This window comes from Tachysurus fulvidraco, chromosome 7 (genome assembly GCF_022655615.1).
Source record: "Tachysurus fulvidraco isolate hzauxx_2018 chromosome 7, HZAU_PFXX_2.0, whole genome shotgun sequence".
NCBI classification, from domain to species: Eukaryota; Metazoa; Chordata; class Actinopteri; order Siluriformes; family Bagridae; genus Tachysurus; species Tachysurus fulvidraco.
In genome coordinates this window covers 13,903,356-13,916,080 of record NC_062524.1, presented here as the reverse complement: position 1 = coordinate 13,916,080, position 12,725 = coordinate 13,903,356, and the positions used below count along the sequence as shown (strand labels likewise).

General features: G+C 38.5%; 1 protein-coding gene across 3 annotated transcripts in view; it reads left to right on the top strand.

Annotated features, from left to right (window-relative positions):
• cica (capicua transcriptional repressor a) overlaps positions 1 to 11,891 on the top strand; it is a 36,239-nt gene extending 24,348 nt beyond the window's left edge. For all 3 annotated transcript variants that reach the window (XM_027163632.2, XM_027163633.2, XM_027163631.2), the window contains exons 19-21: positions 6,743 to 6,874; positions 7,491 to 7,613; positions 8,222 to 11,891. In XM_027163632.2, coding sequence (XP_027019433.1) covers positions 6,743 to 6,874; positions 7,491 to 7,613; positions 8,222 to 8,508 — 542 coding nt within the window. In that variant the 3' untranslated portion in view covers positions 8,509 to 11,891. The remainder of the gene's footprint in view (positions 1 to 6,742; positions 6,875 to 7,490; positions 7,614 to 8,221) is intronic.
• Positions 11,892 to 12,725: the final 834 nt, after the last annotated feature.

Below are 12,725 nucleotides of genomic sequence, written 5' to 3'. Positions count from 1 at the left end.
CAGGACGCCCCGCACCTTGCAGCTGGAGGTGGTCCTGAGGAGGTAGAGTTGGTCTCGTGTAGTGACGTTAGCTACAGTCTGTAAATGAAAGTCGATGTTTTGCAGGTAGGCATGTATGTCATAGCCTCCTACAGGGTCTGGCGTGAAAGTAGGGATGTTTCTAGCCAGTTTGTCCAATTCCTTAGGGGCCACACTGTGACTGGAAAGCGGGGTTTCTTGAAAAGTCTCCTACCCTGGGGAGTTCTTGAGTCGGGATTTCTCACCCCCCTTTTGAAATGTTGATTCTCGTTTTGGGGGTATGAGTCCACTGGTTAAGGGAACTTCCACATTGGGTATTTCCTTTTCAGGGTGACTTTGTAGATGCCTTTCGTATGCCTTAGCTTTGGCAACTCCATCCTTAAGTTCAGTCTCTGCGCTCATCAAAAGGGCCTTGGCTTGTCGGAGTTCCTCCTGAGTGTCCTTTTCCTGTTGTTCTCTGTGTGCTGGGTCCGCATGGAGATCGGTCAGGGCCTGTTGTAGTCCTTTTTCTTTCTCCTGCAGTTCTGTGTCCTCTTCATCTGCCGTTTCTCGTTGACTCCGAGTCTCTGCCTGGACTGGGTCTAGCTAGTCGTGCGCCTGTGCCAGGTTCTTCTGAGCCTCCTCAAATTGGATCTGTAATGACAACGATTCCTGTTGCAGACGAGATTTTTTTTTCTTCATCCATTTTACCCGGGCGATGAGGTTGTAGGTCAGTAATCCGAGGATCTTGGCCAGCTCCTCGTGGCTATAGTCCTGTGTAGGATTATGGGACATCATCGCACTCATGTTGTCATCAAGCTGTTCCCGGCTCAGGTGTTGCAGATCAGCAGCAGTTTCGGGTAGAAGGGTACCAGTCATGGCGTTCAACCAGGTCTCTAGCTGATCCCGGTGTGTCTCATGGCTGGAAGGTCGTGACATGCTGGCTCACTGGCGAAGAGAGACTGAGACAAGGGCCAATGCAAGTTCTTACAATATTGGTGGCCTACGCTAATAGGCGAGAACGTGCTGTCCACTCAATTTGCCTAATGGGTAATCTAAAAATTTGGCTACTTTAATTTGCTAAGTTTTTCTGTGATGATTTCCCAGTTAGGTCTTTACCTTACACCTCAACTAAATAGAATGAACATAGATGGATCAACTCACAACACAAAGGTGATAGAGCAGGACGAGGCCTGGACGGGGAAGAGTTATAAAGTTGAAACTAAATAGCTGAAACAGAATTTTAAATTTAGCTTCACCCTCTGTTTAAAGTTTAATTTAAAATAAGTGAGTGCAAGTGGGAAGAAAATAAATGAGAAGGGAGAAAAGAGAGAGATGCAAATAATGATAATAATAAAAAACAATAAAAGCAGATAACAAAACGTCAAAATAGAAATTCAGTAGAAAAAAATTACTACTAATAGTAACAAAACAAAACGTGACCAAACAAAAACAACCAAAATTGATAATAATAAAACGGGAAATAATTAAAAAAAAATTAAGAATAACAAACAATAATAAACGAAGATACAAAAATAAAAATGAAATAAAATTGAAGGGACAAACCATAAAAACCAGGTGGCAGAGAGAAAGAGAGAGAGAGAGAGTTAGTTCACGCACACTGAATATAGGGGTTAGAAGTGGGGGTGCTTGTAAAGGTACTAGTTACTTAGCAACCTATCCCTTGGTGTTTATCTGGAAGTGTGGTGCCCTAAATCATTTCAGTAGTGGGTGTGATTGATACGTTTGAGGTAAGATTAGTCTCGACCCTACGTGTCATGCGACCTTATTTCGACCGGTTCAAATTAAGGAAGCAGGCTTTATTCGCTACCTCTATAAAATTGTAAGACTGAGAGGACGAAACTTAATAATAAAGGTAAAATAGAAGTATATATAGTCAACAGGGTTTCCTTCACTGTTGATATGTAAGATTAGGTCTTAAGAGTTTAGCTGATAAGAGTTACACTACTCAAATCACAGTTTAACTACTGAGGAAAGGTTTCTCCTTTCCACAAATTCGACAGTTTGTGCTACTCAACGGCACACAGTGGGTGGGTCAGGTTTTCTTCGCTGCCACCCAAATAAATAAATAAAAGAACAGGGTTTCTTCGCTGTTCTTATTCGATGCTTGATCAAGGTTTGGGACTCCTTTTACATACCAATCAACACTGGTCAGTAGTATCTTTATGATTGGATCTGCATTAGGCACGCATCAGTTAGCTACTCTGATGGTTAAACCTAAAGGAGTGCTATCGTCTAGTTGAACGAAATTGGAACACGCAATGACTTCAACAGCGATACAAATACAAGGCCTTAAAAGATGATAAGAGGAACACGCTCAAATCAATCTTTAATCGAACTGTGGGGAGATTTCTTCGTCCCCACAGCTGATCTTGATAATATTAAAATGTGCAGTAAAGAGATTTCTTCGTCTTTACGAGGGATTCTTAATATTATGACTGCAGTTAAATTCTTCTCTTTTCTTTTCTTTTCTTTTCTTTTTTTCGATTAATCGTGACTCATAAAAAAATTAATAAAATCAAATAAAAATCAAATAGCGATCACTGAAGGGGAGTCTGTGTTGCAACCTATCTCACCACAAGCGCACAGTAAATCAACACCAGTAAATTGACGCTGAGTTAGCTCACAAAGCAAAGTTTGAACAACATGCCCGCATTCTCCACCATTATATGTAGCGATTTTGTCTCGTGAAGCAAGGTAAATATTTATAAGTAATTGTAATGTGTTATAGTGACTCTAAATATTTTAACCTAAGTTGAAATTTACGGTAATGGAATTAACGTTACACTTATTTGGTCTGTTCGTCCGCCGAACAGGCCGTGTAACCTTTATTAATTCTATGAAGGCGGTATCTTCCCGGCCCAGGAAGGTTCACTCCCCTTTTACTTTACACCGTAATTTAAATTAAATTAACTTAATAGAACATGTAGTTCAGACCAGATGTTGCAGGTACCTTAATTTGTGAGCGATACTCAGAGACAATCACTTATTTGGCACAAAAATATGGCATTTAATGAATGAGACAAAACACAACATAAAACTAACTACACAAACAAACGAAAGAAATAGGGAAAATGAAGATGAAAATAAAGTAAAACAAAAGAAATTAAGGGAGGAAGAGACTGGAAAGAAGAAATTAGAGAAAGGAAGGAAAGGAATGGCAAGCTTAGACTCAAAAATTAATCACACCCTAACTGGGAAATCGTCACAGAAACTTAAATTCACCTTATGATTCAATGAAAGATTCCTACTTAAAATTATGCATCTAAATTGGTTGGTAAAGGAAACGGTTACTTGCATTGGCTTACTGAACAAGAGTCCGGATGCAACAGAGAAATCTCTGAAAAGTCAGTTGGGGTGGGGTCAGACGTTCTTCTAAGTTCTCCTGAAGATCAGAGCAGTTGTCGTTCTTGGAAGTGAAGCTTGCTGGAACTTCTTTGAAGGAAGATGGAGTCTTCTCCAAGCTGTTCCGAAAGTCTGACCACGGATTAGTGGTGTTTGTGACAATTTAAAGGTCGCGAACTCCACCCATCTTTGGGGAGATGACCAATACTTCGGTCAGGATTTTGGAGGGAAAAACTCCCTTTGTTTCAGGTGTCTGTGGGCATGGTTTAGCTATCAAACTTTTAGATGACTTTAAAGTTTGATCCAGGGTGTATTAAGATGGTATGGCGCCTTTCGTGCTCAAATAAAACACACCATTGTTTGAAAAACGAGTAACCGATAATTTTGTGGTCATTTGGCTACTAAACATGAAGGGTAATGACGGTATGAAGGCAGCGGTACATTATATACACAGATCAGTAATCGAAGGGTAACTGATGTTAATACGATATTGTGTTCTTATAAAGGCAAAGAAACAAAAATGAAACATAAAACAAGATGCACTTTCATTAGGGAAGTAAAAAGAAAACGATAGCTTCGTATACATTCTGACATCAGACCTTAAAGGGGCATACAGCATTAGAACAGGTATACATTAACATGCCATGATCAGTAATTAGAGTATAACTGATGTTAAATACAATGTTGTTTTCTGACACATGAATAAAATACACCCTTGTCAGGAAATTAAGGAGCAAATAATTTTAAGTCAGGCAAGCCTTAAAATAAGAACACATTACAAAAAGGGTTACAAGAATGAGAACCTTAGAGTATCTTATCTTCGGGTTTTATTAGTCAAAGGAATGTTTCATTGTGTTGTGTGTGTGTGTGTGTTCTGGTTGAGGGCCCCTATGAGTTCAATCAGAGAAGCCGCATGGGGTTATCTGGTCTTTGTGTAGGCTCCAGTCATTCTGGAGCCAGGTGTGTGTGTAAAACTGGGTTGCTCATCGGTTAATTGAGGAGTAGATGTTGAAATTTAGGGTGCCTGGGACATGAAATCTAAAATGACCTGTACCAGATGCTACATATATATATATATATATATATATATATATATATATATATATATATATATATATATATATATATATATATATGACTGAATGCAAAAGATTTACTTTAAATCAAACAACCTTGATCAAACGTTTACATATCCTTAAATGTTTGGCCACATTAAAAACAAAGCATAAAAGTCTATTAAAGGGAAGTTTCCACAGCTGTGACTCATTGTAAATGTAATTAGTGTCTGTACATAAATAGTCAGGAAGTTTCTCAGCTCGTGAGGTGATGCACTGCTGGATACTGCATCAGGAGGAAGACAAAAGAACTGCCAATGGACCTACGTAATAAGGTAGAGGAACTTTATAAGGCAGCAGAAGGATATAAAAAGATCTCAACAACAGATAAAACAACAAATACACTCTGGAAAAAGTATTGTTGTTGTTTCAAGGAGCACAATAAGGAGGGACTTGAACACAAATGATCTGCATGGTCGAGTTGTCAGGAGAAAGACGTTACTGCGCCCAAGCCACAAAAAGACTTTCCTTCAGTACACCAGGCAGAACCTAGTTAATACTCATAGCTTCTGGAGTCATGTGGAGTGATGAGACAAAACTGAACTTTATAGTCACAACCATAAACATTATGTTTGGAGACTAGTCAACAAGGCCTACGGTGAAAAGTACAACATCCCTACTGTAAAGCAAAGTGGTGGATCTCTGTTGTTTTGGGGCTGTGTGAGCTCCAGGGGCACCGGGAAGATAGGAGAACCTGATGGAAAGATGAATGTGGCAGAAAATACTGGCAGACAATTTGCATTCTACAGCAGGAAATCTGCACATGAGACGATCTCGGATGTTCCAACATGACAATGATCCAAAGCACAAGACAAGGTTGTCCCTCTAAACGCTCAGCAGATAAAGGGGAAAGTTCTGGAGGACATCACAGTCTCCTGACCACAATATCATTCAGTCACTTTGGGGAGATCTCAAATGTGTAGTTTGTGCAAAACAACTAAAAACTTTACAGGAACTGGTGGCACCTAACTGGTGGCATCCACATCCATTTTGAGAGCTGGTAGCAGCTCTCCCACCTGAGAGAATTAAGGACCTCCTGCACAATTATTACAAAAGACATGCTATCATTGATGCTAAAGGTGGCAACATACCATGTTAAGATCTAAAGGTGTGCAAACATTTAAACAGGGATTATTTCCTCATTGTCTTTTATGTTTTGTTTGTATATTGTTCCATTTTTTATGCCTTTCATAGTAACTTGAGTTCTATAAGAAATAAAATAAATTAGTTTTGCCTTCTCACTCATGTTTTCTTTACAAAATGGTTCATAGCTTGCAAATTCATCATTCTGTGGGTCACCTGTACATGTATTTACAGTATTTTCCGCACCATAAGGCGCACCGGATTATAAGGCGCAGTCTCAATTACGGGGTCCATTTCTGTACTTAACCCATACATAATATTATATTGTTATATAATATTATAATATTATATTATTACACCGTATTATAAGGTGCATGCTAAAACATACAGTCCACAAAAAAAGGTAACAGAAGCAAAACAGTGAGTTTAGTTGAACTCTATTCTACTATTTAACAATATATACACATTTTTTAATCAATCTGCTCCCACAAATCCATCAAAGTCCTCATCTACTGTGTTTTCTTAACTTGGCGCAGTTAACTTTGCTTCCTCCACTTCCGAACCATAGAGTCATTGATGTTGAATTCTTCCGCAGCTGCTCTATTCCCATTTACAACCACGTAACTGATAGCCTGTAGTTTGAATTGTGCCTCGTAAGCATCTGATTTTTATTGGCAGATGGCAAACCAACTTAAGGTGCATTTACCCCCACCTACTGGACTGGAGTGTGGAGCGCATAATGGTTAGGAAGAAACAAATGTTTTGCAACATACCGGTAGTATACCTACCGGAGGCGTGGCGGAGGTAAGCATACGTACTGTACGTATTACGTTATGTTCTCTGATTGGTTTAACGCTGCCAGCGTATGTAGTGTATGTATTACGGCCCTGTGTCATTGGGAAATGGTCCGACAGTCAATCAAGTGGAGCGCTTACCAAAGTCGCACTATATTTTTACAGATTTTTGGAACTCGGTGCACACATAAGACACACCGGATTATTAGGCGCATGGCCGATTTTTGAGAAAATTTAAGGCTCTTAGGTGCTCCTTATAGTGCGGAAAATACTGTATGTCTTAAAGTGCAGATGACACACAGTAGTATTGTGCTGTTCCTCACATGCTTGTGCTACTTCCACCATCTTTTCTACCTAACATTCTCCATCTCATGGTTTGGGTCTCAGATTTGGACTCTGTTGATGATCCCAGCTCTCCAAGGAGGAAGAGTCGTCGATTATCGAGCTGTAGCTCAGAACCCAACACACCCAAGAGTGCTGCCAAGTGTGAGGGGGACATATTCACCTTTGATCGAACTGGTGTGTTCATAACACACACACACACTCACATAGCAATTAAATAGTATAATAATCACAAAAAGACGACTTTACCAAAATTAAAGCTCACAAATCTCTAAGATTACTAAGATATTAAGAAAATGTTTAATGGAGGGTAGACAGTGTACATGTGCTGTAAAATCGTTTCTATTTTCCCGTAAGTTCCTTCATAATTTAGCATTAGTATTTTTTTTATTATTTACTTACATGGTGATGCGTAGAACCTGTGTTTAGGCATGAGAGGCAGCAGCATCACTGCATGTTTGAGTATATTTTTTGAGCATAACTAGAAAGGATAATTCAACAGCTTTCTATGGAAATAGAAAATTTCTGGAAATATACAGAAATATATCATCTCAGCAAAGTCAAGCTATTATGTTAAATTACACTTTATGTTAAATTACATATCTCTGCCACCCTGGGCATTTCATGGCTATACGGTATGTGGCTCAGCTCTGTTATTTTCCATTTATTTCCTAGCACGAATGTGAATGGATTTATAAACGATAAGCTATAGCAAAATACAAAAAAAAGCCCAATTATTTTGGATCTGGAGGTCTATGATTTTTACTCGTACTGCGTCTTCGTCTGTGTGCAGCAGAGACAGAGGACATTTTAGGTGAGCTGGACCGTGTACCATACTCTCTACGCCGCACGTTGGATCAGCGCCGAGCTCTTGTCATGCAGCTCTTTCAGGAGCAAGGCTCCTTCTTCCCATCAGGTAAACAAACACAAATGAGTCTTCCCTGGCATTGTCAATCAAGTACCAGGTTTGTTTGTTTTAACAAATATAATAACATAGTAATGGAATAATGTAATTTAGTAAGTAAAGGGGATTTATTAGAGGTTGTGTCAAGCTGTGTGAATTTGCAAAGACTAGAATTACTAGTTAAAATCAACAAATATCTGCTGGGGGTGATGCACATCAGCACAAGACTTGAGTGTGATTCAGTGACTGAACAAATCCAGTATCATCCAGTATAGATTCTTCTTATGTCCTACTTTCCTTTCAGGTCCTAGGCGTTGATTGGATGGCTTATACTGTGGATATTATATTGTAATAATTACTCTTTAATGCTGATGAAAAGGGCAGAACGACACCATGGGTTATAGTCATTTAGAAGAATCAATCAGACTTGATATCACACAATACTGTGTACTTTAAAAGTCTATTTGTAATACCAGTACATCTTGGTGAAAAAGTGTCTATTAAATGTCAGTAAATACGATCAGTAGATAGGAAACTAACTGTATTTTAATATTTATTCTTTTATAATCATAATCTATATATTTATGCTCTCTTTTCTTTTTTACTCTTCTTCATCTTAGCCCAGGCCACAGTTGCTTTCCAGACCCGCTACTCTGATACTTTCCCCAATAAAGTGTGTTTGCAGCTGAAGATTCGTGAAGTGAGGCAGAAGATCATGCAGACCGCCACGCCCAGTGGTTCAGAGGCCACTGGGATGGGAGGAGCTTTCAGTGGCTCAGATTCTGCTTGTGCACCAGGACCATCCAATCCTGTAGCCAGTGAAGATGGTGTGGCCGAGGTAGACGAAAAGGGCTGCGAGTGGGAAAAGCCTAAGCCTGGCATGGATGACTCACAGGATCTTAGATGAAAACTGAGAGTATAGACATGTTAGAATGTGGGATTGGGCAGTAGGCAGATTTAACCAGGTCCACTGACTATATACAGCACTTGCATGTTTTTGTTGAATTTATAACCAACTGTGTGAACTGTTTTGTTCCGCTTGTTTTCACATCATTGTTTTCCTGTCAGTGGACACTATCTGTGTCACCGTGACCATTTACACAGGCTGACCAACACACGTATATTTTATGCAAGTACACAAAATTTACTTTTATACCAGGCACAAACACCTTTTCAACAAAACAATCCTGCAGCACTCGAGCGAGTTGTTCATTCACTTTAGATTTGGAGCCCCTAACTGTGGCACCTAAGACTTTTCTGCAAAAGTTTCTTTGCCTGGCATAAAAATATGAGACTGTTTGGAGGAAATTGTTGGGAGTGAGCGCGCTTGCACTTTGCTTTGTGAGAGACTGAGACAGAACCATGTGAGAGAAGCGGCCGAGATGAAGAGGCGTCTGTGTAACAGAGCACGTCCATTTTGAAAGGGTGAAACAGGCTCAGAACCAAACCTTCCAAAAGCAACAAACTGGAGACTTTCTCAATTGCAGCTGAGCAGAAAGCAAAAGCTATAGTGACTGCCAAAACAGCACAACAACAAAGAGTCCAACACAGATCACAGAAACTGAGGCAGCGATGTGCATCTTCTCAGATGGAACATCATTAGCATGAATAATGAAAAAACACACTCTGTGTCTCACTCTCTAAATCCATGCTTTTGCATTTGAAGTTGTGTTGTGTTGGTGGAAATGACACAATAGTTTGCTCATCTTTTGTTAACTCAAGTGGAATTTCTAGCACAGACCACTCAGTCTATCCATGCCTAGGGGCAGAAGAAAAAGACTGTTTTAGCTTATTATCTGAAGCTCTTCTTCCCCTGCCTCTATCGCTGGCCTTTCCTCAGCTCCACCTCTCACTGTACATAACCATGACGGCTCAGGGGCTCAAGGCTCTTTGCTACCCCTCACCCCTCTTTTTTTTATGTTTTTATCAGATGTTTGCACAATATGTGGTCCAGGACCACACCTTAAATCAGGAAAGTGTTTGTTTTTCAAGATGTAAACAGAAACTAACCAACAACTGCATTTCAGTTCATTTTATTTTCCTGTAGCATATAGTTTTCCTTAAAAAACACCCTTTTTATATTATTTTTTGCTTCTTCTCCTTCTTCTTCTTAAACTGTTACCTACCTTGTTTGGAAAGTGCCCCTGAGGGGCTGGTCCAGAATTTGTAACCTTGGAGGATTTATAACCAGGATTATGCAAAGGGAAAGACCTGAGACCAGCACCAAGGTGGCATTTCTCAGGATCTCCCCTTTCCTTTAGCTGCCACATCTTTCATTGGTGCAATAGGACTGTGTTGATGGGAAGTTTCTTTAGATTAGCTGAGTGACCAGTTTTTGTGCCATAGTTATTTACTGTTCAAACAGATAATGGTGTTACAGTATGATATATATACAGAAGATATATATATATATATATATATATATATATATATATATATATATATATATATATATATATATATATATATATATATATATATACAGAAATAAATATATATATATATAATATAACATTTAATAACTGAGTGTTGAGAAAGTAATTCAAACTATTTAAACATTGGGCCTCATTTATCAAGCCAGAAATGAACAGATCTATTCAGAAATTGTTCCTGGAAGCATTTACTTAAGAAATGTAGTAGTCGTGGAAGTTCTGTTTGAAAGAACATTGTCATCTTAGGAAAGCTCTTGGGTTTATGTAAATCTACCATAAGGAGACTAACTAATATAAACCAACTGACTTGCTTCAGATCATATAACTGTTGAAAAACTATTGCGAATTTTAAAGTTTTATTATATATATATATATATATATATATATATATATATATATATATATATATATATATATATATATATATATATATATATAATATTGTCAAGGATAAATCAAAACATGGTGAAACCCAGACAATTCATATTTATAGCACTAATTAATGAAATATTTAATTTAGAAAAAAAGCAAGCAAGGCAATACAAATCCATAAATTAAGACAAACAAGACCAGTGATTTAAGTCTCTATAGTCATGCCAGTTTTCTTTTCACCTCACTTACCTCATACCTATGAACTTTTCTGCAATTTGTCTCTAGATTTTTTGCCTTTTCATATTCTGCTACATTGCTAAATAATATTTTGGTGTCGGCTTTATAGGTTTTGTGGGCATCACAAAAAAATGATAAATGAGGCCCAGTAAGTGTATTGACACTGCTACTTCCCAGTTTTTACTATTTATACATACACTTGCTGGCCACCTTATTAAGAACATGTGCTGTTATTCACTCAGCCAATCATGTGAAACAATCCAGTCATGTGATCTCAGTTGCATGGTTGTTGGTGCCATATGGGTTGGTTTGGATATTTCAGAAACTGCTGATCCTGGAATTTTGAACATTTGGAAAAAGACCAGTCAGTGTTTTTCCCAATCTTCTGAGAGTCTTCTCCAACTGAAGCTTCAGATTGTGGTTCTTACCTGACATGGTCTTCTGCTGTTGTAGTCCATTCAGGCCAAGTATTATAATATTTATTGTATTATATGGTCTGAGGTGCTTTTCTGATCACCATGGCTTTAAAGGGTAGCTCTTTTAGTAACATAGCCTTCCTGTCACTTTGGTCCTTCTCCTACAATTGCTTCAAGGCAATTACACACACAAAACTGTCACTCACTGAATGCTTGGAAGACTGTTGTGCATGAAAATCTCAGGAGATCAGCAGCTTTTAAAATACATTAACCAAAACATCTAACACCAGCAATTATACAAATTGATTTATATCTATAGTGCATTGCTGTTTTACGGACACATGATTGACTGATGAATGAATAGGCATTCTTGTTCTTAATAAGATATGTCCAGGGTATTCCATATAAAGAGGGTGTATGTGTGTGTGAGCAAGCATAGTGTATATAATGTTACCTAATATGGCAGATCGGAATAGCCCCCAAATGCAAATATATAGTAGAAGACTGTTATTCCTGTGAACTGGTTGTTAATAGAGAGATAAGGGGGTTCTAAACTACAATAAATTACATTTGGCACTTATATCTCATTCATTTCCTAGCATCAGAGAAATGCTTGCACACACACACACACACACACACACACACACACACACCTGTACATGTATGTGTGTTCACCGTTTGATTGTATATCCAATAAATTGTCATTATCTGACTAACAAGAAGGATTTTTTGGATGAAAAGATGAGCGTGAGCTCATAAGCAGGCATGTTGATCATGTGCAATATTTCTAAACAAAAGAATATTGAAAATATTAAAGACTTACAGTAACAGTATTTGTGGCTTTGACTTTTATCAGGTTCTTGAAGTTTTAGTAGAAAGAATAGAAAAGGGTACATACAAGGAAAAGAAACATGAAACATGTTGGGGTAACCCTGTGCTTTCCTTATATTACATTCCCTTTATTTTTCACAGAAATATCCCGAAGTATTGACTAAGACCTGCGGTGAGAGATACTGCCTTTTGTGAGAGAATTAGGCAAGAATACATTAACTGTAGTAAAGCTATTGTATGCTGTGCTTTCTTTTTTTAATCTAAGTAAGCTGCCCTGACTATAACACCCATATGTGCTTCTTCCCCATTCAGCATTACAATTTTCTTTTAGTGGAAATCAGAGACTCAAACATGTTCCACCATGACAATGCCCCTGTACACAAGGCCCAGAGCTCCATGAAGACATGCTGTATTAATGTTGGGGTGAAGATCTCGAGTGTCCTGTACAGAGCCCTGACTCTTAAATCAACCCGACCAAACACCTTTGGGAAAAATGTTAATACTTCCTTGCCTGACATCAGTGCCTGATCTCATTAATAGCTTTGTGGCTAAAGGGCAAATACACACAACTACACTCCAAAATCTAGTGGAAAGGCTTCCCAGAAGAGTGGAGGTCTAAATCTGTAATAAGTTGTTCAAAGTGTACATGTGTATGATTAATTCAGTTAAGTTCATTTTTTTTAATAGCACAATGTCTCAAAACACTCTCTCACTCGCTCATTTTCTAACACTTATCCGAACTACCTCGGGTCACAATTTTCCAGAGATGCCAATCAACCTACCATGCATGTCTTTGGACCGGGGGAGGAAACCGGAGTACCCGGAGGAAACTCCAG